At 39.8% G+C, this 25299-nt stretch overlaps 1 protein-coding gene across 4 annotated transcripts; it reads left to right on the top strand.

The window, feature by feature from the left end:
• The first annotated feature begins 339 nt into the window (after positions 1 to 339).
• Positions 340 to 23851, top strand: LOC135490957 (probable helicase with zinc finger domain). 4 transcript variants are annotated; one of them, XM_064776546.1, is made up of 23 exons: positions 340 to 373; positions 2951 to 3178; positions 3530 to 3566; positions 4853 to 4974; positions 5513 to 5575; positions 5836 to 5959; positions 6147 to 6366; positions 6579 to 6777; positions 6953 to 7060; positions 7299 to 7481; positions 7738 to 7937; positions 8054 to 8233; positions 8494 to 8719; positions 9044 to 9279; positions 9566 to 9649; positions 10407 to 10613; positions 10983 to 11242; positions 11640 to 11758; positions 12143 to 12436; positions 12556 to 12739; positions 13101 to 13293; positions 13668 to 13974; positions 14321 to 23851. In XM_064776546.1, exons 2-23 carry the CDS (start codon positions 3005 to 3007, stop codon positions 16151 to 16153), a joined length of 5553 nt encoding a protein of 1850 aa, XP_064632616.1. In that variant the 5' UTR covers positions 340 to 373; positions 2951 to 3004; the 3' UTR covers positions 16154 to 23851. The 4 variants fall into 4 exon arrangements, with proteins under 4 accessions (XP_064632616.1, XP_064632641.1, XP_064632624.1 ...); XM_064776554.1 differs by lacking the exon at positions 340 to 373 and adding an exon at positions 438 to 486; XM_064776562.1 differs by lacking the exon at positions 340 to 373 and adding an exon at positions 795 to 873.
• The last annotated feature ends 1448 nt before the right edge of the window (positions 23852 to 25299 follow it).

Raw genomic sequence — 25299 nt, 5'->3', positions numbered from 1 at the left:
GGATTTGAGAATATAGGCCTATGATACTATAGCCTGCCCTGGGACCCGGCACTGGACTAGCTCGTAGTTCATACCGGTGTGACAGCGGATATAGTCCCCCTGGAGTGATAGTCCGGTAGCATTGTATTTGACCAATTAAGCAGCATGATCTATTGTACCGCTAACCCTAACCAAAACATTTAGCAATGCAGGCTATTGTTACACGGACTATCAGCTCTAGGACTACTATCCCTTGCACACCGGGGTTCAAACACAAGTAGCTGACTTTACGTTTTGAATTTCGCGGGCTACAAGTCTCGTTTTTGCCTCATCTCGCGTGATTACGGAAGCATTACGTCAATTTGCGATGGCGGATGAACTGTTTTGATTTTTGGTGAGTTCTTGGAAAAGTGAAAACAACAATCTCCTTTTGCGCAATGCAAGTTGTTAAATATTGCATTTTGATGTTCGTTTCATGCTTTATGATTACAAATTGAAGTTTCCTTGGTAAGACCTATATTTTGAGCAAAAGAAGGGTGTTTTGACAATGTTTGATCCCAGGGTTGGATCAGCTGCGCGTGTATTTTCTTGCACATTCTGTGACACAGTGTGTAGTAACTGAGTAATGCACACTTGTACTGCAGCATGCATGCATTTGTTGGTTGTAGTGTATTCTGTCCAGTCTCATCATTTGTATGCCTTTTTGCGGCCCCGCAATGGGCAGCAATAGCAGTTCACCCACCGAATCAACACTGAAAGTGAAAGCCCCCCTGCCCCTGAACTGAAGAACTCTTTCTTCTTCCCACCCAACCAAGTCCAAGATCAAGGCCCAAGACTAAGAGAAGTTGAACAACCACACAGTGCCGCCAATCCATCCAACAGCAACGCAACAAGGTCTGCTTTACAGTCATCACTGACATGACTGAACAATTTTGGTCGATAATAACCTACAATACAGTTAGTGAATACAACTTACAAGCTCACAGGTCAACTTACCTCTGTAAGCGCATTAATAAAGTAAAGGTGATCATAGCAAGGCCCAGGCATAAATAACACTTTGTGCAACTTTAGGAGGTTGTAGGTTCCACTCACCCAACTAATCAACACTGCTTCATCTTGGTGTCGTTGGGCAAGGCACTCAACCCTTATACCGGTAGCCTTAGCTCCCAGTCAGAAATAAGTGTTAACCCAACCAAAAATTGAGGAAAGGACTTCAGCTTTCTTAAAAAATAAACCAAGGGCGTTGCACCCATTTGAGTAAATAGTCAACTAGCTGTAGACATGTTATGTCATGCAACATTCACTACTGTAATACTGGTAGTGGCATACGCATCATCGATTCATAATCATAGCTCACTTCATCTACGCATCAGTGGCTCAGCAAAAAAATTAAAATGTCGATTGTAAAATAAATAATTCCTTCTCAAGGTGAGACTTGATGATGAATTGCTGGTGGCTGGGCACTGGGGCAGTGCTGATTCGGAGTTTGAATGTATCAGTTAAAAATCCTAGCAGAAAGCAGTTTCAATTGGTAAATATTATCATTATGCAAATTTGGGGCACTTTAACAAACTGTTGTCAATTGTGAGCTCAGATATCTAGACCAGTTTATATAACATTTGCAACCTATATATACCGTACATATTTGTTGCCGTAATTGTAAACAAATTATGCTTTTTTCAATATTTGGTCAGTTTCCTACTTCAGACATGTCAGTTTATGCAACTTGCAACAAGTCAAACAGGAAACCAAATAGCCAAATTTACTGGCATTAACATGCAACATTCTGCTGCTAATCAAGACATTCCTGGGGCGAAATGCTTTTGCTACGCTGCCAAATTGTTTTCCGTTTACTATTGATCAGTTTGAGGAGATGGTTGTTACTATGCAACTCCAAGTTACTAGTTTGTAAACGCTTCCTTGTGTGAAATTTGCAGTAGAATATTCAAGTGGATGTGTGCTCAATTATGATGCTGTGACATAAAGTGTTCTCAGTACCAGGGTAACCGCTCTTGTCTGCTGTGTCTGAATTATTCATGTCAGACAATGTTTAATCTTGTATGTAACTGGTAACAATATGGGCCATGATTATTGTTGCATCAATCATATCACATTTTAATCATGTCACTTTTTGATGTTACATGTCCCAGTTCGTTGTGTATTGACCTGTCTTCATCGCAATATCCTGACCTTTACTGTTGCTCACATCTTAAATATACTTTGAATACAACTTGGAAACAGGGCTAGTATTGGTCTCTGCTATTTCTTGTCTGAAATTTGTATGGTGTTGTACATGCATGTTTATACATGCCATCGGACATTACTGGCTCAAGCTGATCAGTTCTGATGCAATAGCCAATTAATTTTTTACAATAACAAGGACTGTTGCCAGTGCCAATAGAATAGGACGCATACTTTTAAAGATGAGTGTTGATACGCATACAGGTGGTGTTTATTTGTCCATGTGATTCTGTCATGTTACATGCAAGTGTTACTGATTGATTGGTTCTTCACTATGTGCCTGCCCCATCTATCAACGTTGCCCACCAAATCAATATAGAACTTCATACATGCGGCAGGCCTCAGCTGATAAAATATATCGGAAGTATTGCATGGCATCGTGCAACACTTTTCATTGTCTAGTTTTAAAAAATGAGTTGATTGAACTTTTGACATTTCATTTTCATCCAACTGAGTAAATTCTGAGTGTATTGCTCATGGTAATGGTACTGACCTATCTATTTATGTTTGACCTCCTCCCATCAGTGTCAGTGTCAAGTAGTGTCAGATAAAAGTGGCCTTGCTTTTTAGGACAATTTCTTATGTTTGTGATATTGATAATGAACATGTTAAGTCATTGTGAGAAATCCAATCCTGAAATTACTGTTACAGAATACTACCGTGTGTGTTGATGATGAAGAACATCTGTTAAAGCCACAACTCATTCAAAAGTCTCTTCTTGTCTTTGCAGCCCCTCACTCCCCACACCATGTAACTGCTAGCGTAGGATGATCCTGATGTAATCATGGAGCTAACGTCAGCGGGTCATGCTGCCAAGTTGTTTCAGTCGGGTCATTATGAAGAGGCTGCGGAAATGTACAGCCATTGCTTGGACCAGCTGGCAGTAGCACCCCAGGACAAACGCAACAATGCTCACATTGCATTGCTATTCAACAGAGCAGCATGTAATTCTAAATTGGTGAGTAGTGTTACTGCCAGGCCTGACACAAGTTAGTTTAAAAGATACCTGCTGATACTCTAATTTCTAAACTCACCCCCCCCCCCAAAAAATAATTTTACATTGAAATGCAGAAGATCTACATAAACCATGATGCCTGGTGCTGTTGACAGTCATGTGAGTTAGGGACACTCTTAACTCATCTTTGTGTACAGAGATTGAATCGATCTGCATTTTCACCACACCTGTTCACCTTGTTATGATACTACGTAGTAGATTTGATAATTTCATTTCTAAGTGCAACAAAATATCTGATGATAATACTCAGCAATAGTGTGTTAATATTCATTGTGTAACATCTTATTCTTACAGAAAAAATTCGAAACAGCTGTAGAAGATTATGATAAAAGTAAGATATATTGTTTTGGTTGCAAGTTTTGTCATGTTACAAATCATATTGTACAGAATGTAATGCTCATGCTTCTGATCGACCTAGTCCCGGATGTTAACATAACATCCAGGGTTCAATACATAAAAGCCAATATTTGTATTATAACACTCTTCTAAAGGTGATCTGTACTTCTGATGAATTGTTGTTGTAATGTTCCCAGAAAACTGCTGCTGTGAGGTCAGGGCCTGGACCTAGTTTTAGTACAATGTACGCAATTATGAGAAACTTCTGTCAAGCAACATAATAATCATAATAGACTATCAGGAGAATGAATCAATTAATTCCAGGAATGGAGCGGGAGAAAATAACTTGACAGCCATTCATCAATACTCAATAGGTCTTCATTTCTGCTCTCCTGTTTTTTTCTACATTATCATTTGACTGATCTATCGATTCATGTACAACTAGGCACACTGGGATAAAGCTGGGTGGAAGATTTTCACAGTTGCTCTCTGTTGAGCATTCACTGTGTCACTATTTAAAGTTTGACTTAGGAGTTCCTGGAACCTGATAGTCAAAGTTTAATTACCAATTAAAAGAATGCTGGCTTGCATTTCATTGCACGCTTTGATACAAGCCACAAGGTGTGTCCTTTTAAAGAGGTTTGAGTTCTATTTAAACAGGTTTGTTTAGATGATTTATAGTTCCACCTGTTTCAATTCTAGTTGGAACCAAAACATCCGGTTTTCTATGCTTCCAAATAAAATGAGGTAAACATCCTATTTTTCATCTTCCAGGATGAAATTAGAATGTTTACCATTATGCACTTAACTGCCATTTCTGAATGCTTCTAGTCTTTTGTGTTGTGACCTAAATTATACAATCAATGGAAATTATTCATCAAGTCGCATATGGAACCTGTCACAGCAAAACCAGGCGCATGTTGGTTGAGACGGACTGTTTGTTCATTTCTCTGTTGTCTGCCTTTTGTGAACTATGACCTCATAAATTTCTTCCATTACCTACTGGTGTCATCTTCTGTGCTACATGCGCCTGGTTTTGGTATGACGTCACATATGTAAAGTGTGATTTCATGTTCATAACAATGTCATTAGTTCATGATTTAGTAGTTCTTCTGTCTCTCATAGGTCTCAGCCTAATAAGTATAGGGTGGTGAGAAAAGATTGGTTAATAATTTTTGTAAAAGTTAAGAATCTGAGAAAGGAGATCTTTTGGTTACGAGGGTGTTTCCTCATTCTTTTAATTTCCAATAAAATCTAAAGGCTCATTTTTTCATTTTTTAGTCCTCAGCAATGACAGGAAAAACAGCAAAGCCCTGGCGAAGAAAGCCAAGTCCTTAGCAAAATGTAAGAAGTTTGTTGAAGCCTTGGAAAGTGCCAAACTGTGGCTGGAAGGTGACCCACAGGTAAGACATATGGACAATTAAATTCCACTTCAAGTGCATGCACATGTGAACGGCAGTTCATGTGTAACATATTTTGCTCTATCAAATTGACTAAGAGATATTCTTTCAGTGTTCCTAAAATAAACCTGACTCGACCTTTCAAAGTCGTATATTTGCTGATGACAGCCGCGGTTAATATATTTGCAATGAAATTGACAACATGTTCAATTATTTATAGACCTCTGTATAATTTATAGTGATAATAATACTAAGTAAAAACTGATGTAGTGCATCATTGCTTTGCATGGTTACTTGGTTACATGATAAATCTCACTAACTTGTATTATTGTATTCTGTTGTTTTTAGCAGCTATCCCGCAATTTATTTTTCATTCTAATTAGAGTCCATCTTTGGGAACTTCTCAGTCGGGGACAAATCATTATGTCAATGTTCAGAGTGTTTTTGATCTTAATCTAGAGAACCTAAATATGTATTTAACACATGTATTAATTGTTAATGGTAATGATGATTAAGTACCTTTTCTCTATCTTTCTTATAGAATATCCCAGCAAGTGAAGAAGTCAAGAAACTGGAAATAGTAGTCTGTGCCTTACAGGATCAAGTAAGAATAACTTCAACTTTACATAGTGAATTTGAAACCTTTCAAAGGCTCTTTCACGCATTTACCTATAAATCCGAGCTATCTGAAAAAGGTAGACCTTCTTTGTAGGTCCAACCCTGTCTCTGTTCAGCAGATGCAATATTTAGTCTGCCACCAAGTTTGTGCAGATTTGCCAACTTTTGGCCTGGGAACATTTCAATGGTTTACAGTAAAATCAGTCTTCGTGTCTCCAGTAATTATTGCAACCTTCTCCTTTCTAGGACAATGACGATGATGACGACCTTGCCAATGATTTACTCTCAGATGAACGTATTTCACCAGAGGGACGTGATTACCTGACATCACCAAATGAGGAGCCCCCTCCCCTACAAGCGCCCAATGAAGGTATGATCTATCAATGCTTCATTTGCGATAGCTAAATGCATTCATTTTGGCAGTACTTCAGAAACACCAAGGCCTTTGATTTTATGTTGAGTTAATCCAGCTGAACAAAATATAGTAGCATCGAAACTCGCCCCCAGACACTGTCTTTTATCCTAACCCTGAAGAATGTCGAACTTTCATTTTCTAGCCACAAACATCCCAAAGCCTGATGATCAACCACCCAGTACTAATAGAGAAGAGTTCAACTGCAGCTTTTGTGGTATAAAGTTCGCCACCCAGACTGAACTGAAGACACACTGCCGCAGTGACCTGCACAAGAAGAAGATCGTTGATGATGAAGGGAGAACTTGGAAGTACCGAGATCCACCTCGAGGACTCACTAGTGAGGAGTATACCAAATGTCCAAGGTTAATAGTCTATATTCTTCGATGAAACTTGAATGTGCTTCCACATTTAGTTGAAACTGATGTGATCCTTGAACCTTTCAAATTAGATTTCGCCTTCCAGTAGAGAATATCATTGTCAATAACAGCTGTTTCCACAAATTTTAAGTATTAACCAATGCTTAGCTTATCAACAGAATTAATATTTCATGATTTAACTTATTCTGTTTCCTTAGATACTTTGGCGATGGCACGTGTCGATTTGGCAGCAAATGTTCTCAGGCTCATTCTGATGATGAACTCACAGAATGGAAGGAAAGGTTTGAGTACAAGAGGCAGCAGCTCCAAAAGGCTAAGGAAAGCGAACTTCATGGGAATGGCTTTGCTGACACTCTCATGGAGAAATGGATGAATGCTGAAGCCCCAGAGAGTGTGGTATGTATCTAATAGATTTCATTGAAAATAATGTATTTATGTGGTCAGGTTCACTTTCACTCAATTGGTTGAAATTCATTAAGAATGTAGATGTACTGTGAGATAAGAGAGACCCCTATCGACAACCTCATATAACTTAATCTGGCCTACCTCATTTATTTGTTTTCACTTGCAGATGAGTGATAGCATTCCTGGTGTGAAAGTATATGCCAACTCGGATCTTACCATTACCATGTCATCAAAGAAAAGTGCCCATGCTTGGATTTTCACCTTGACCAGTCGAGTAAGTGCCATTACATTCTGACTTGACCATAATTTTGACACCGTTTGGCCCCGATTCGACTTCTGTCTTTAAATTCCATCAGTGTTTGGCTTATATTCAATTGTAAATCATAAATCGCCAGTGTTCCAAGTAGGTTTTGATAGCCCTCGGTCATTTAGATCCAAAAAGGTCAATTTAAGGACTGGTCAAAAGTTTTTCTTTTAATTTTGATCCCATCCTAAATTCTCTTCACTTGCAGCTTCATCTTCACCGCGTCGTCCTTCTGGATGAATCCACCCACCGCCATTTTCATTGCGCATCCATCACCATTGGCCCAAAGAAGAACCAGCGCGCACAAAAGCTCGAAGACCACTGCCAAGAGTGGATTAACTCAAATCCACCAAACACCAATACCAAGAATGAGACAGTTTATAGAATAAAGGTAAGGTTTTCAATGTATCAGTCCCTATTGCTGTGAGCTTGCTGAACTTCTGGTTAGATTTCTATTTTGATGCCAAAAGAAGAAATGAACACATAATGGTATTTGATGGAGGAGTATTAGTGAAGTAGGGCAGTCTAGAGAACACTGTGGGATTTACATTGAAGACCCAAGTCAAAATTGTGTCATAAGTCTAGCAGTAAGGATAATATGAATGATGAACAAATCCCGATGCTATTCAAATCTTTTTTTATTCTAGGTTGCGTTCAGAACAGACATTTATGGAACATTTCGACAGACGATAGTATTTGACTTTGGAAGTGAACCGGTGCTGTGCCAGAATCTGTGTGTTGACTCAAACTCTGTGGCGGATTTTGAAAAGCTAGCCGAAGATCTTGTGTTTAGTGAGATCGGTCGCTGGGATCTCAAGTCAAAGGCTGTAGTCAAGTTTGAACCTGCGTAAGTTGCAAAAAATGTTCTCATATATATCGACTCAATTGATTGTTAGTAACAGTGACTTTCCGATTGTGTGTCCCTCCGATGTTTGATTAAAAGTTATTTCTGTCTTTTTCTAGGCCTCAGTTTCCTGATGCAGCTGACCAAGACCTCATGTCCAAGTACCCGATTCCGTCTGCAAGCCAGATAAGCCAGTCCAAGTCTCTACAATCCAGTGATGCCAACACAGAAAACTACAAACAACGTATGCACGATCTGCTTGCTATTGAAGAGATGGCACAATTTTCTAGTGTTGCAAAGTAAGTTGAGTATTATTAAGGAGTACCTTTTGCCTGGAAGACCACTAAAATTGGACATCTTTCTTTTGCATCAGACCTCTCTATTTAAGGAAGAAAAATGCATTTCTAATGTCCTGTTATGGGTCAAATAGTATGCTGGAGAAAATTTCACCAAGCTAGGATATTCTGGTGCCTTACCACATGTAATGCAACCAAATCGCTTATCTCAGAAGAAAACTTGGAATTGACAAAGTTCATGTATGAATATGGTCTTTTTTCAGGTATAATGTAAAGACTGTGCTCCACCTGACGACCCGGTTCATGCTCATGCCCTCCCTCATCACCACTGCCAAGTATGCTGTCAACGGGGAGTTGTTCGCTCAGTTAGACTTGACAATGGAAGTCTCAGAAGACACATCCCATGGTCGACTTATCCTGCAGAACGTCCACACTGTACTTATTGCGCCTTATGACCATAGGTCAAAGGTGGACAAGGAGCCCACCAAAGTAAGTGAGACTTTGAACTCATCAGCAACCCAGGTTAAGAATATTAGTGTAGGTCAAATTGTAGTCTTGCTTATGTAGGTCTTCCCTGTTCTTGAATCTTTGGGGAATGGTAAGGATTAAGGCGCAGCTACTTAGTTCATATCTTATCCTTGGAACTCTCCGGCACTTATAATTAATAGATACTCCCTTTAAAGATACATCTCTGCTAGGATTACTCCAAAATGATGTAGTCATTTGTAAAAGTTTAGAACAGGATCTTAGCACTAAATCTTGTTCGCAACAGTTTGACACCCATATCACTTCGTCTGTTCTTGCTCTTTGCAGGTTTTTGAAGCCATGGTAGAAGATCGAGGAAAGTCTTTCATATTTCTGCGACTGTCTGGAAAGTGTGTCGAAGAACTTGGTTTGAAGACAGATCAAGATATGCATGCCCACGTTCAGTTCTGGTTGAACAGGGCTCCTATGTGCGAGATGCACCTTGCTGTTGACCGCCTGCCAGATGCTTCCACGGTGTTCCCAGATGTCACGACAATACCAAACATTCCTTGGACTCCACAAAGGTGTGTAATAAAATTGTAATCTGGCATGGTAAAAAGGTTTTCTGATAAAAGAATTTTGATTTTTTTTCATATCGAGCAGTCGTGTTCATTTTAAAGAAGTATTAGGGGACAGTTCTGTATCAGTGTCATTTTAACTTGAACCCAACAAATATTATGGACGTTACAAACCCAGACTCGTCTCTTAAAATTAACCTGAATTAGTCTCCAAAAGTAAAAGGTAAGAACTATTTCCAACTCTGAAAACACATGTGTGTTAGACTAATTCTGTGTTTTCTCACTTGTGCAGTGGTAACACTGACTCCTCCAAATCAGAGTCAGACGATCCTACTGCTGAGGCAGACAGCGTTGACTTGGAAGATGCTGCGAAGCGGTAAATATCTTCATAATGTCACCACTGGGTTTTGTATTTCTTTATTTGGTGCACTTCCAGTTTCCTTCATTGTTATTCACTTTCTTTATAAAAGGCCTACACCTTTGTTTTCATTGTATTTTCTTGTGGCACAGGTAAATAGAAATACAAATTGCCTTAGTGCAGTTATTTTGCATTCAAATTTGCTGGAACTTGACATTCATAGTACCGGTACATGTATTTGTATATTGGACTACACGACAGCGTTCTTGAAATTTGTATTCAGTATCACAAAGCTGGAAATTTTCAAATTCACGTTCAGTTTTCAAATTTGTTAACAATTGGAGAAGGCCTTTAATCACCAGGGAGTCGGGTGCACGAAAATTTGATCAAAATAGCAAACTTCTAATCACATTAAACGCATGTACCAACTCTTCCACTGAAACACTCCCCTAAACTTGCATGCTCATCCAGCAACCGCATTTGATGACTGATGTGTTCAGACCTTTACCCAACTGGGCTTCTACTCTATGCTTTTGTCCAGGCGCCGCACCTGGACTTATTTTGAAAAATGTTTTTGTCGTCTGCTTTCAGTTTTATCAAATGTAGATCAAGCAAGTGAAATTATTGGTTCTGTCCATGCTTTTCCTGTTGTATTCTTCAGGCAGTGGGGCGAGAACCTTAATTCTGCATTTAACCAGACTTAAGCAGAAGGAGTCTAAAGTTGCCTTGGCAAAATAATTATATCTATCCATGCTTTTTCTGTTATATTCTTCAGGCAGTGGAGCGAGAACCTAGACTCCAGATTAAACCTTAAGCAGAAGGAGGCCGTAGTTGCCATAACGACTGTGCTAAGTTTCAAGCTTCCCCCTGTGCTGCTGATTGGGCCGTATGGCACGGGGAAAACATTCACGCTCGCCCAGGCAGCACTGCAGATTCTGAAACAACAAAATACGAGGATTCTAATCTGTACACATTCTAATAGGTAAGGTTTGTGAAGTTGTATTGAGTTCATGAATGCAAATAGAAAGGCTATAAAATTTATCATTAAACTAAATTGACTTGTTTTGTAATTTGTGGAATCAAATACACGAAGTCAGTGAGTAAATTGATTCGCTACACTGTTCGGGTTTAACTCAAGCTTGCAGGATCCAAATTTGTATCTTTGGATGAACTGTCCTTTCAAGGAAGTCTTTGCTCTTCACCTGTTGTGAACTCTTGGGTTCTATTCCTGAAGCCCCAATAATAAGTTCTGGCCTCAGAGAAGAGTGATTTTAGAAGAAGAAATTCACAATGCTTTGCACCTTCTTCTTCGGCTGACAAAAAATTTCATATGTGCCATTTTATTTTTCAGTGCTGCTGATTTATATATCAAAGATTACTTCCATCCGTACGTCGAGGATGATCACGAGGAAGCCCGCCCACTTCGGGTCATGTATAAATATCGCTGGATGAACACCGTCAGCACCCTCATACAGACGTACTGTCTCATTGAACAGGAGGGCCATTCGTTCAGATTCCGATCACCAGCCAAAGAGGATATTGAGAAGCACCGTATTGTTGTAACGACGTTGAGCTCATCAAGATCCATGTACGACATCGGACTGGAAAAGGGTGAGGATTTTCTCTTCAGAAAAACATCCCAACAAACCACTGTTACAAGTGCTTTGATGTAGTTTTCTTGGATTATCTAGCATCGATAGATGTTACTCTGTTGGGGTCATCTGTGATATAATCAATCTCAAGAAAGAACCAGCACACGGCTATGATAAAAGTAGCCAAATTACAATAGCACGTGGTGTTTTTTCTGTGGCAAATTATTTGTCAAATTGACCAAATCAAAACCACTGGGAGTAACCCTAGACTCCTGTCATAGAAACCTTATCTGTCTGATGCAGTAAAAAAACGTCTTCAGCTATCAAATCCGAGTCAGAAAGGAAGGCAATTTAACCTACCAATAGTGCAGTTTTCTGTGAATCCACTACTCAATCTTTCAACTCTGGCTTTTCAGATTTCTTTACGCACATCCTGATCGATGAAGCCGCCCAAGCTGTAGAGTGTGAGACCATCATGCCACTGACTCTGGCAGGGGACAACACAAGAATAGTCCTGGCTGGAGATCACATGCAGGTCAGATTCGTTTACCCTTCTTCAGCTTGTATATAGTAAGAGGGAAGCCACATTTTTCTCAGTCCAACTCAAGCTACAGCTGACTTGAATAGTGTATTTTACAACCCTTTGCATAGTCACCATATACATGTACTAAGAGCCTTGGTTTCATGTCTGACTTGAAAAGGGGAGCAATTTTGGATTTGGTGTTTTACTTTATTGGGGTCAGGGAAATGAAACTGCTCTGAAAGTCAAGTCCACACCCTCCTGATTTTATGAGTACTACTATGTTATTCATCTCCCTCCATTTTAACTTTTCACCTACATCACACTTGGTCAGCTGTAAGAATTTAGATTTTGTGGCTGTTAACATTAGTTTATTTATTGCTTGACATTCCTTTGCAGATGAGTCCCGAAGTACACTCAGATTTCGCCAGACAGCACGGCTTCCATGTGTCACTCATAGAGCGCCTTTTCGACATCTACCCCAGTGATAATCCGTGTAAAATTCTCCTGTGTGAGAATTACAGATCGCACAAGGCCATTATTGACTTTACGTCTGATCTCTTCTACGAGAAAAAGCTGGTCGCTAGTGGCACCCAGCCAGAACACGATACTTACTACCCCCTGACATTCTTCACTGCCAGAGGAGAAGACGTACAGCACCAGAATAGTACAGGTTTCTACAACAATTCTGAGGCAAGTTTGTTATTAATTATTACTTTTGTGAGAATATCCATGCCTATAAGTCTAATTTGTGGTCTTTCCATACTACAATGAAATTGCGCTATCAATTGACTTCCTTCTCATTCGTTCAGGTGTTTGAAATTGCTGAGCGTGTGACAGAGCTTCAGAAGTCCTGGCCAAAAGCCTGGGGTCAGCTAGATGAGAACAGTATCGGAGTGGTGTCACCATATGTGGATCAGGTAGCAAGGATTAGGAGTGAGCTTAGGAAACGCAAGATGCACATGGTCTCCGTCGAGAGAGTCTTCAATGTGCAGGGTGAGTGTTCAGACCATTTATCAGTATTCAAATGTCTTATCTAACGTCTTACAATTTTGCTTTCCCGACCTGGCCTGTGTGATTGATGGTGAGTCATAGAATGATGTTGATAATGAGTTTGGTTTCTGATAAATTTGTCAGCACTTGTCCCAACACTTGTTTAATTTAGTGGCAAAAGCTGGTCCCTTGAGAGCCAGCCAGTCAGACACAACGGTCATTTTTAGCCATGGATGTGAACGTGCACCCAATAGAGTTTCTGAAATATAAATTCTAAAGCCAATTGAAGCTACAGGTATTGTCTTCACTACCTTCAAAACGTCCGAGGATGGAAATATAAAACAAATAATTGCTTTCGTTTCAGGCAAACAGTTCCGAGTGATAATCCTTAGCACCGTTCGCACCCGCAATACTTGCAGCATGGATAGCAACATAGAAGATGTAGACTATGGCTTCCTCTCCAATGTTAAACTCCTCAACACGGCCATTACGCGTGCACAGTCTCTTGTGGCAGTAGTTGGTGATCCAGTCTCATTGTGTACCATTGGCAAATGCAGGTGAGAATTTAAGGATTATCCCTTTGTTACTTTTACTACTGCTGATCAGAAATTCTAATGGGCATTGGTGATTTCTTCATAATGTAGTCTCTTCCTTAAAGCAGATTTCAGACACCTTGCCTGGTGTTGCATCTAGAAAGTATTTTGTGTCCCTTCCATGATGTAAAGCTTCAAAAAGGTGTACCCTCTTTGCTAATATTCCGCTTGCATTAGCGTGCCTTGTCATTTGCATTGCATTGATCAGAGGGCCCCATGTTTGACCAATGAAATATCAAGTAATTAAAAACCAGTTCACTGCCAAAAAACTTTGGTAAGAAAAGATTGAATTAAACTGCTGCGGTTATGAATTTTGATCTGAAAATTATTATTTTTAGGAAAGTTTGGGAAACATTTCTTGAGATTTGCCACCAGAACAGCAGCTTGTATGGCATGACTTGGAGTCAGATCAGGAACCAGCTAGATGGTGTGGAACTAAAGAAGACATACGTCCTGAACCCATTGGCACCCGAGTTCATACCGAACCGCCTGCGCCACGGAAGTGACCCTCAGGCTCCGCTCGGTTATGGACCATATGGCTACATCTATACCCCAGCCGTACCTCGGTTCCAACGCCAGAACGTTTTTCACACCAATGTGCAACCGAATCCTTATCTGAATCTACCCACGGGATACTTGCAACAGGTTGGTTTTTGTAAAGAGTCGGTCAGTTATGCTCCTAGTTGATAATGCGTACAAGCCCAATGGGTGATGACTATTGATTTTATAAAACTTTGCACGTCAATGCATTGATAGGAGCCAAAACAAAGGTGTAGATTAATACAGATAGTGGCCTATTTATAGGCCTACATGATCGTGTATTGTAAAAGTTTGATGAGGTGTGTGCACATTTAGTACTGCTTTACTGCCAAGCGGTAAAATGAAAAGGTTTTGGCCAATTGGCCACTTCTCACTGTACTTGTGCTGACTTGTCTGATGTATTGATATCATTGATTAACTGTGTTGTATATTTCATTCTTGTCGGTTCCAGCTCCAGATGTATGCACCACTGCCTTACAACGCTATTCCGTTGCTGCCTCGGTACTTGCCGTGCGTACCCCCACCCCCACAACCCCTGCCGCCTCAACCGCCAGCAGCACCACCACCTCATCATCTGCACAACAAGTTCATGCCACGACCGGCTGGAATGTCACCAGAAATGGCCGTAAACCCTACGTCGTCTGCAATCACAACAAATACGAACTATACCGTGGTCTCAGTGAACCAGTTGACCAACACTTCGGATGCAGAGCCGTTGCAGGCATCAGGGACTCAGGGCAAATTACAACACAGCAATAAAATGACGAGTAACATGAAGACGGTGTCCACAGCAAATAACCACATTGTAGCCTCGAGTTCAAATTTAGTTCATCCTTCTAGGCCAGGCATGGCTCCTGTTTACCAAAACCACAGCATGCAGGCAAATTTCCAAGGATTACCTATGATGCCTGTGCAGGCGAACTCTTGGCAAGATATACCAGGACATTTACGGCAGCATTTTGTACAGCCACAGCAGACAATGCGGCAAAATGTGCCACGGAATACGACTAAAAATGTGAAACACGATCATCGCCATGGACATGATTTGCATAAGTTTGGGCAAGAACAACCTGTGAATCATCGGAACAATAAGAAACCAGAAGATGCAGTGATTCAGAATAACCCTCATCTTCAGCGTGAGATGTACAGTTATCTCCTTCAGAAGGAAGGGCCTGAAGCTGCACATAGGTTCATCGAAAGCCTACAGCAGTGTGTACCGAAAGCACCGCAGTCATATGAAGGTGAGCCGCTGTTCAAACACCACGCACAAATGACAAATGCATTAAAGGAGGTATCAATGAAGGAGGGAATGCCAATCGTGCAATCAGGAGTTCGACATGACCCAATGAAACCAAAGAACAACAGTCCGGTGCGCTCGTTGTATCGTAAAGATGGGTCTGTGATTGTTTCTGTCAGTCAGAATGACCAGATGCAACGGGTGCGGCATTCTTCCAGCAAATCGACTGGCGAAGGGGAGAATTCCAAGGTGATTACCTGGCAGACAGGCCGACCTAAGGACCCACCACTTTATCCACCTGAAGTCATGCCACAAAAACACTTCTCCAGGTTTCCAAACGCCTCTGTTCAGTTCGATACCTGTGCCGATTTCAGGCCAGAGCAAAACTGCATCAGCAGCAACAGGGCTCATGCACAACAAAAGGGCGAACCATGTAAAACTACTGCTGCTACGGTAAACGTTGCCAGTTTTCTCGATCCGGAACAAACGGTGTCTTCAGTTCATGATGACCTTCTCTATTTGGATTCAGATGCACCGAGTGGTGTTGATCACGTTGTACGTTTTATACAGGATAGCATTGATATGGATGATTCTGATTCTGATTCAGAGCAGTCGCGGTATTTCCCACGAAAGAAAAAGACAAACTCTAGTGGTAACTTAACAATGGTTGGTGCCATCCCGACGTATGCTGGTATCCTTCGAGGTGATACATCCAAGACACCCGGTAGGATGCGGCATATGTCGGCACCACAAACTCTGTATTCTGGTGAAAGTAGCGTATTTGGGCCATCCGGGATGACAACGTCTAATGGAGCAAGACTTCATGAACGACTTCCTCATCAACATTCCAGTGGAAATCTCTACGATATATCGTTAGGTCTCGATGTCAACTCCGATTGTTTTAACAGGATCCCCTCATATAACTCTTCACAAACCTCGTTACACCAAGAACCTGTCAATGAAGAGAACGTCAGTGACCCATTAGACCACCACAAGAATCTCAACTTCAACAAAAGCTATGAGAGTACGTACAAGTATTTCAAATGAGAAATGAGCTGTTGTTTATGTGGTGTTAAAGGACACAGAGTGATTTATATTTCGACAAATCACCTGCCTATCCTCTGCTACGGACGTGGGTTAATCTAGTGTGTGGAATACTCTTCCAAAAGAAGGCTGAAAAAAAGATATGATGATGCATTGCAGAGTTGTAAATCGAGACTTAAAGTTCCCTTGGCCTGTTGAAGGTTTATAACTATATTTACCCTAGTTCTCTGTGGTTGGTAAAGAAGGACAGTTGGTGGTTAAGTTTTATATTTTGTGTGTGATCAAAATGATTGTAAAAAGGCCAGTAATTAAATTATTGGCTCAGCATAAATAGTTCAAATTTTGCTAAATGTATTCTATAATTAAAAAAGGTGATCAGGTAGTGACGTTACCTAGCTTGCCCACAAAAAAAATATTATAATAATGTCAAAAGAGAAAAAGAAGTTTCTACTAATAGCGTGTTGTAATTATTGCTTTGTGTGGTAATCAGTTCTGGCTGTCAGTGCGGCTGATCTACTGTTCTCCGTGGGACCATTTTTAATTTAAAACAAAAATGATGTTTTTAGGTGTGCATATACATGTAGCCTTGTATAAAGGAGTTACTCACCTCAATGGGCACAACCATTCAAAATGATTGAAAAAGACTTCTGACATTGTCAGAATTAAAAAATTTATTTTTCCAAGTTCAAATCTTGTTTTAAGAAAACATCTTTTCTAATAAACTTGGAAATTTGGGCTGATTGGTACATTTGTCAGCAACTCAAGGCCCAGGCTATTTATTGCCCTCTAAGAATATCTAAAAAAATATAATTTTGGTTTGGGGAGATGTGTTAATTGTGGTTGGAGTATTTCAGTATAGACAGAAAAATGTGCTGCCGTGATCTCAAGAATTCTGTTCCATTATGAGATATTTAAACTTTATTAAGCATTTGTAATTTTCCTCATATTGCTTCCACCGTGCTAGTGTGTATGCATTGTAGTATTACCCCAAAGATGTTTCCAGAAAAGTTTAGCCAACCTTTTTATGGTTTACAGTATAGAGCAGTCAGTTGCGCAAAACGATTTGGTTTGAAAAGTTGTACTGGTAGTTGCTTTTGTATTTCCTCACAAGATGTTCTTTCACAGTATAGTTGAATCTCAGGGACACCTTAGTTCAGTTATGTCATACATCCTGTTCTTGGTGTGAAGATATTTGGATATTTATCTATGCTGGACACACTTTCTCAGCGAGGCCCATTGGGCCCACACTTGCAAAGTGATAATTGTGTTCCCTCTACTGCCTCTATGAGTATGAGAAGTTGCATAAAGAGGTAAGATACTGCAAATCACCTAATGTTTGCACCGCTTTAAGTTTGGTTCACAAAACTTTCTTTAAAAATTATGAATTGTGCTGTACGAATTTGATTGGTGAGCAGTAGAAATGAGCGTATGTGACTATCTGTTTACCATTTGATTGCAGCAGATTAAGAAACTTTAATTTTCAATATGAATACAAATTGTTAGGATATTTTGAAGATTTGTGTTGCCTTCTTGAAAATGGTTTCAATTATCTTTGCCCCAGTGCAGTTCATATCACCTCATGATGAGTATGCAATCGTGATGGTTTGATGTAACTCGTCTCGGCCGCTGTAGTCTGTCTATTTGGTCATTGTAGTACCTTGTTTCATATATTTGAATGTTTGTGAGGTGTTCGTACAGTTTAAGATGTTCTTGTTTTTAAGTAGAACAGTACTGTAATGTTTTTTTATGGTTTAGTATTAAAATTAGTACCGGTAGATGATGTTTTCCATGTGGAATTATACAGCATTTATTTTTTTCTTTCAGTATAAAAAGAGTGTAAAGCATATTTAAAAGTTTTTGATTTTCATAGGAATCTGATTATTAGCTTTTATAGACGTTTTTTAAGTGTAGTAGAATAAGAACATCAAAAATATGGGTTTCTATTGTAGATAACTATGTGCTGTGAAAGTAATAAAAACAGAAAAAAACACATACCGTTGCATTTCAGTGGTCCCTTTTAGTCAGTTCTCTGACTTTCTGAGTGTTTGAACATTTTTGTTACGTTTTTAATCTCCTGAAGGATGTTAAACAATTGTACATGTTTGGTTTGTTCTGTAATAAGTGTTGCTGCCCAATAGAGTGGCATAGACAATTGTAAAGGTCACGTTGTCTGGTATTGGGTTGAAATACAGTGTAGGGCAGTTCTTTAACTTCTGTTGCCATACTCGATCTGTTAACCAGGTCTGGCCAAACTCAAAAACCATAGTATAATCACAACTGCAAGTATGCGATCCCAGCGTGCTTTTCAGTATTACCTTTGAGTATTGGGCACTGTTTTGTTTACTTTGGTTTCATGTTCAACCAAGCCTGAAAGCAGTATGTTGTGCATTATCCAGGGTATTTTCTTATTCCGGGTTGCCACTTGTAGTCCTGAGATCCTGCAGTGTAAATATAACAATGCTTTTAGTTTTGCATGCTGTCAATTTGCCCCCTTATGACTCATGTATCACATTCATTTGACTAGATCCAATCTGCATGTACATGGGCTGTATGTAGTGCATTAGTGACTTAGGTCTAGTTCTCATGAGGTCATTTTAGCACCATTCTGTTTGTAACATGGTCACACTAATGTAAAAATTACATCTAATGTTTTGTGATGATGCTTCGTTTTTAAGCCAGATGTATTTCAGTCTGTAATACTTCAAATGGCATACCTCTGATGCAAAGTTTGCAGTTTATAGTATGATATCCAATTTATTAAGTGCGATCAGCAGATTTCATGTCCACTAGTGCCCCCTTGGGTCCTAGATGATTGGCTAGCTGAATACCAGCATTTAAGTCAATGCATTGTATTGAGATACGACCTCAGAAATCGTTCACTGTAACCATTTGTGTTAACAGTAAAAGTGTTTAAAGTAACAAATTCAGCTGTGGTAAGATATTCCCACAAGATCAGATTGGTTAGAATAGAAATATGTGTCTTTGAAAATTATTTCTCAAAAAAACCCATCAGACTTAAATTCATGCAACTCATCAGCTCTTGCCCCCTCAGAGGTTTGCTGTGCTATTAATGAACTAGCTACACATAGTTTCAATTATCAATTAGTTGTTTTAAGTTTAGGTACATACATGTACAAAATATCTGTACGAGTGTGAATACTGTAGGGACATATGTGTATATAATCCAGAACATCTGTATGGCTATTTGGGTGCTTTAACTTTCTCTGTCTACATGTGCTTGGAGAGGGGCAAGTTCGGATAAAAAATTCTGACCGTCATGTTGTGTAGATATGGTGTGGGTACAATTTCATTTCACAGGATGCACCCAAAAATTGTTTGGTTATTTGCACCAAAAAAACAAACGCTATCGCACTCGCTCGTGTAGGCGCGGTGCAAGTAATGGAACACTCTATATATAAGGTACACTGCAGGAGAGGCAAATTTTGGATGGAATACACTTTCTTTCAGTGGTGTGGCTTGGTACTTAGAATTAGATGCTGCTTGTCAAAAAGGAAGAAAAAAAACACATATTTTTGTATCTTTCTAAAGCTGCCTGTTGGTTGATGGTGTCTCTTTATCTTGCAATGTGCTTGTAGTTTGTGGCTGTGCTTCTATGAATCTAGCAATAAAGTTATTAATATTCTGGGTGTGATACCTTCAGCCATTGGGTGGTCAGTTTGTTTAGAAATTCATTTGATGTGCTCTGGGGTTGCAAGTTGTTCAGTAGAGTCAATAGTGAGGTTTCCCAACCACCCGGTTACGCCCTACGACGATGTTTATCTTTTGTTTGGGTGAACTCACACAATAGATAAACGTCGTCATCGGGCCAAACTGGGTGGTTTAAGACTTTTACTGTCACTTCTGCTGATACTGTTAACCATCAAATTTTTGTGGGCATTTTTTTGTGGATTTCCTGAATAAACTCGATTCACAAAATACAAATTGCTAAAGAATATTTGTTTGCAGAACTGATGTAATTTCACGCGAAATTTTTATCTTTCTGAAAAAGTTTTCTTGATGCAAAAATACCAGTAAGGAGGCACTAAACCTTCGGTGGTGGTTACAGTAAATAAGGAACTTGCTTACTTGAGGCATACTACAATGTATGTAGTAAAAAAATGTTATGTTCATCAGCCACCATAGTGTTTGTACCTGTGACATGAATGACTTGCTGTCTATCTTAAATGGCTGAATTGTAGAACGGCCCTATTTACCCTATTGTATCCAGAGCTGTTCTCTCAGAATGGCTGTAGATGTGCTATCTTGTTGTTTCAGCTCATTTCTATTGTAATATCCCTCTCGATGTTGTGGTTGTGATTTAGCTGTACCGGTATAAGTTCATGTTGCGATGTCTCGAGGACTGGCTGTTATGAAAGTATCTGTGATAATAGAATAACAGTTTTTTCATGATTATAAAAGTCTGTCTTCTCAGAGAGACTTTAAACTAAGAGACTAAAGGGACTTTACGCTATACTCCAAAGTATGAAGTCATGTTTCCGCTTTTCAGCAGCAAGGTCAGTTTGCACGGGGTTAATTTCATGTAAGTTGTTGGCTCTGCGATTGTGACTGACCACAAATGCCTTTGGAAGCAGCAAAACCTTTTCCATTTGTAGTGTAGATGGGCATTTAGACAAACGTGTGAAGGACATGATTGATTGGGAGCGTCTGGTCACTGCTTCAACTGAGCATGTTTATCAGTTTGAAACCTGGGGCATACGGTCATTTTAATTGGCCAAATTTAGTGTCACCTGTCATGCCATTTCATAGGTACCCTTTGTGGTCTCTTTTTCGCACATGTCTCAGCTGGTTTGGACATGTGCATCTTATGAGGCAATATGCTGTTAAACTCTGTGCTAAACATTCTTTAGATCCTAGGAGAGCTGGGCTAAGTGAATGTTCTGGTTATCTGTTGAGAAGTGGAAGTGACTTGGCTTTATAATGGGAAAAAATATGTTAGTTCGCTATATATCTTTGACAGTAGTAAGTTGTGAGAGTGGATGTGAAAGTGCATACTACTAGCATTGGTATTTTACCTAATGATTGCTGCTCACATGAGAGCAGCCCTTGCAGTTAAGGATAAAGGCATGTTCCCTTCGTATAAGGTCAGTGAATGAAACAATCAAAAAGTAGAGATAGATGAAGTAGTATTGGATTTAAAATAGGCTAAGGCTGGGCTTTCAATGTAATGTAGTTTCTTGGGTCGTTTGTTTTGGTCACAGAGTCCGAAAGGCAGCAAATATTTGGTTGTAGATCAAAAAAATTGGAGAAACTCGATAATCATACGCCAGTGACAGTCTTATAGTTATTTTTGTGTAATCTGCTACAAAATCTAAAAAATGTAGGAAGGTTAAAACTGTTTTTGATTAAAAGTCAGGGAATTTTCTCATGTTTCGTTTGCTTTTGTGAGGTAGACGTGCCCCAGTTGTAGTTGTTGCTGGTTAGGTTGAATGTTGCTGATGTCACAACATAACTGCCCACAACAAATGATACAATTCATCTCAAAATCGCTGCCGGTTATCAAAATGTCAAGTCAGATATCATCCTTTAGTGAACATAGCAGCCTGCTCCACAGAGCACGTGGTTCGGTCAGTAAATATTTTATGAATGTTTGATTAGTAGAAACTAGGTGGCAGTGTTTCCTTGCTATTTACTTTATATATAGTGTATATCTATTGCTTGATGTGCTGTTTTAAATGTTAGTCGGCCCTCTCATACTTGGGGTCTGTTTGGTCTAAAATAACAAATTTTGTAATCTCCAGCTTGACATAGGTCAGCTTTGGCAGCTTGTATAAATTACAATTTCCATGTTTTTCACATGGAGTGCCAGTAGTTTTAATAGATCTGTACCATGGCTGTTCTTTTTGTTATTTTCTTGATATTGCAAAATTTTTGGTGCAAGACCAAATAGATCTCTATTATGTAGGGGGCTGAAGGTGTAGTTATAGAGGTGTTTGCCTGGCTTCATAGTTTCTGAATGTGTCTCAGGACTGTTGAGGTCAATGGTTTGCTTTACAATACAAGTCTGTTTGTGGCAATACATAACTTTGATGGGAGTTTCAGGTACAAGAAATTTCATAAAATGGATAATTTTTACTGAGTTCTTCTGCATGACCACTTGTTTTGGTGCAAATATTGGAATTTTCATTTGGGGATTTCGTGGAAGAATATTCAGTTTTGAATCATGATTGTATCCAAAGTGATGGAGTGTTTTGAAATACCCTGTAAAGTGAGTGACACCATAAATTGTTGGTTAGGTAAACGTTCCTTATATATTTAGCATAGGCCTGTATTTAACTTCTTTCCAAAAATCTTTTGAAAAAACATCTTTATTCAAGTTCATGGCAAAAGAGTTCAAGGTAGTGCTGGCCTGAGTGGGTTTTTGAGGAACCGTTTTAAGATAAGAGTTGAATTTTGAGGAAAACTTCCAGTTTGTGATTTTATCTTGAAAAGCCTGATTGCTCTGTAATGGTCTGTCTTGTTCATGATCAGTGATGTTATGATAACTGCATGTAAATTTTTTTTAAATACTGTAGAGGCTTGATCTTGTCTGTAGGAGCTTAGATGTCAGGTTGAGGGGACGAATGCCCAGATTTGGTTTGAATACATTATTTATTTCTATCGCAAATTGTATTGAAATTTGGATTAACTTCCCTCTGTCATGTCTGTGTATTCTCCCCTTGTCCTGGAGATTTATTTTATTTTGACAATAGCGTGAGTGTTTGTGAGGGCATTAATACATAATAATCTCAGTTATATTTTCTTCTCTTTTCTGTATTATTATTCCTATTTCACTTGAATATTCAGTTGAAAAAAGCTTGGATCCATGAAACAGGGACCAAAAAAAGTAACACTTTTACCTTTTTGAAACCTGGAGGTGTCCCACAAGAATGTAAAATCTTCCTAACCAAGCCTCATTTATTTGTTTGTGATGTTAATTGAAACTACTGTAAGTGAAATCGAAATATATTTCATTTCGTTATTACAGAATAAACAGTTTCATGGATAGCCAAGCTGCAAATTTTTCTTCATATCTCTAATACACGTAATCGTAATCGACTTATGACACTAAGCTTAACACGATGCTAGTGCCGTTCGGCTTTATTTATATCCCTCTGTAGGGTGAAAGAAGTGGTACATGTATGGTCGGTGATTGTTCGGTGGTATATGCCAGCTTGATATTTGCATGACAACTGGTGTGAGTTCCTAAAATTTTCTACGAGTTAATGAAAATGCGGCAAATTCATGCTATTGGGGACATTGACAAAAAATAGCTCTTGGCGTGACTAGGATCTTGAAATATGGTTGTCCTTACTTTGTAGGTTTTGTAAGACTGGTAGGAGGACAGGTCATCAAGTGAAAGGTCCATCCTCAAATATCTGATCTGTTATAATGCTGGTAATTGACAATACATGTACCAGTAATCCAAAAACCGAGATATTCCAGGACTTCAGTTTACACGTGTTAAACTCAAAATCTTTCAAGTTCTGAAACGACTGCTTCTAGCTTGATCAAGGTTGTGCTGGTAACCATAATTTACACCACCTTTAAATTCATTTCAGAAGCCCTAGTTCTTCTCTGGTAAAGTTGTAAATGTAAATTTCTGATACCGTTCTGGGTCATTGATGGTGTATGTCCTGCGCTGTCATCTGGAGGCTTGATAATAAATTACAGGAGACCGGTCTCTCTTTTGAATGTCGAACACATGATTTGTTATATCTGCTCATTCTTTTCCGTTGTGACTGATGCTTCATTCATAATGCTAAAACAGCCGCCTGACTTTAACCTTTATACCTGGTAAGTAGCTGAGATGAGGACAATCACATCCTTGATCGGCCTTTGGGATCAGATATAGGGACTGGCCTGTAAGAGCTATTCTGGATCTGTCTTGGAGAAAAGAATCCAATGATACACTTGCAAGCTCTTCTGTTGAACTTGAATAAGCACATCCTTGATCTGCCTTGGAGACCGAGGGCCCTGTCACTTCCAGGAGCTGTTCTGATAAAACACGAGGACAAGTACTTCCTTGATTTGTCATATAGAACATAAGGCCCAGATACAGCCAATAGCAGCCCTGTTGAACATTGAGGGCCCTCGTATCCTGGGTCTTGGAGACCAGAAGCCCTTGATATACACAAGAGCTATTCTGTTGAACACAGGGAAAACGACGTCCTTGATTCGCCTTCAAGGCAAGAATGCATGGACAAGCCCATCCAGATCTGATGTCGACACCAGAACGCCCCAAACCACCCAAGAGATGCTCTGTTCAACAGCAGGACAAGCACATCCTAGATCTATCTTGGAGACCAGAAGGCCCTGGTACACAGGTCCTTAATATGCCTTTGTGACGAGAATGTCCTGATAGAGCCAACAGCTCTTCTGTTCAAGACGATGGTACGCACATCCTAAGTTCGTCTTGGAGGCCAGCGTGCCCTAATACAGCCTTTTCTGTAGAACACAAGGATAAGCACATACTTGATCTGTCCTGGAGACCATAATACCCTGATACATCCACGATCTGTTCTGTTGAACACGAGGACGAACATATCTTTGATCTGTCTCACGGACCAGGATGCCCCGATACACCGAAGAGCTGTTATGTTCGACACGAGAACAGGCACACCCTGGATTTGTCCTAAAGAAAGGAAGGCCCTGATTCACAAAAGAGCTGATCTCTCTGACCTGACATGTGTTGACAAGCACAACCAGATCTGTCGTAGAGACCATAAGGCCCTGACACTCCCAAGTGTTACTCTGTTCAGCATGACGACAAGCACATCCCAGATCCATCTCGGATAACAGAAGGCCCTGACACGCACACGAGTTATTCTGTTGAACGTGAGGACAACTACGTCCTTGAAATGCCGAGGAAACGAGAAGCCCCTCACACACCCAAAAGCTGTTCTGCTGAACATAGAGACAAGCAGATCCTGGATCTGTCTTGGAGACCAGAAAGCCCTGAAGCACCCAAGAGCTGTTCTGTTGAACTTGAGGACAACCACGTCATTGAAGGTCATGATACAGCCAGCCTGGAGACGAGAGCTGACATGTATGGACCAGCACATCTAGATCTGCCTTTGGGACCAGAAAACCCTCACACCCAAAAGCCTACCTCCCCGTGCTGACACGTGTGGGCAAGCACATTTAGATAT

The sequence above is a fragment of the Lineus longissimus genome, chromosome 1, assembly GCF_910592395.1.
Source record: "Lineus longissimus chromosome 1, tnLinLong1.2, whole genome shotgun sequence".
Lineage (NCBI taxonomy): Eukaryota > Metazoa > Nemertea > Pilidiophora > Heteronemertea > Lineidae > Lineus > Lineus longissimus.
The sequence above is the reverse complement of the archived record's forward strand: the minus strand, read 5'-3'. Positions and strand labels throughout refer to the sequence as shown.

Bases quoted from the DNA above. Each gene is read 5' to 3' on its own strand.
- LOC135490957 (XM_064776546.1), top strand. From the start codon at position 3,005: ATGGAGCTAACGTCAGCGGGTCATGCTGCCAAGTTGTTTCAGTCGGGT. The intron at 9,650-10,406 runs GTAAATATCTTC...TATATTCTTCAG, and splicing joins TTGGAAGATGCTGCGAAGCG to GCAGTGGAGCGAGAACCTAG. The intron at 10,614-10,982 runs GTAAGGTTTGTG...TTTATTTTTCAG, and splicing joins ATCTGTACACATTCTAATAG to TGCTGCTGATTTATATATCA.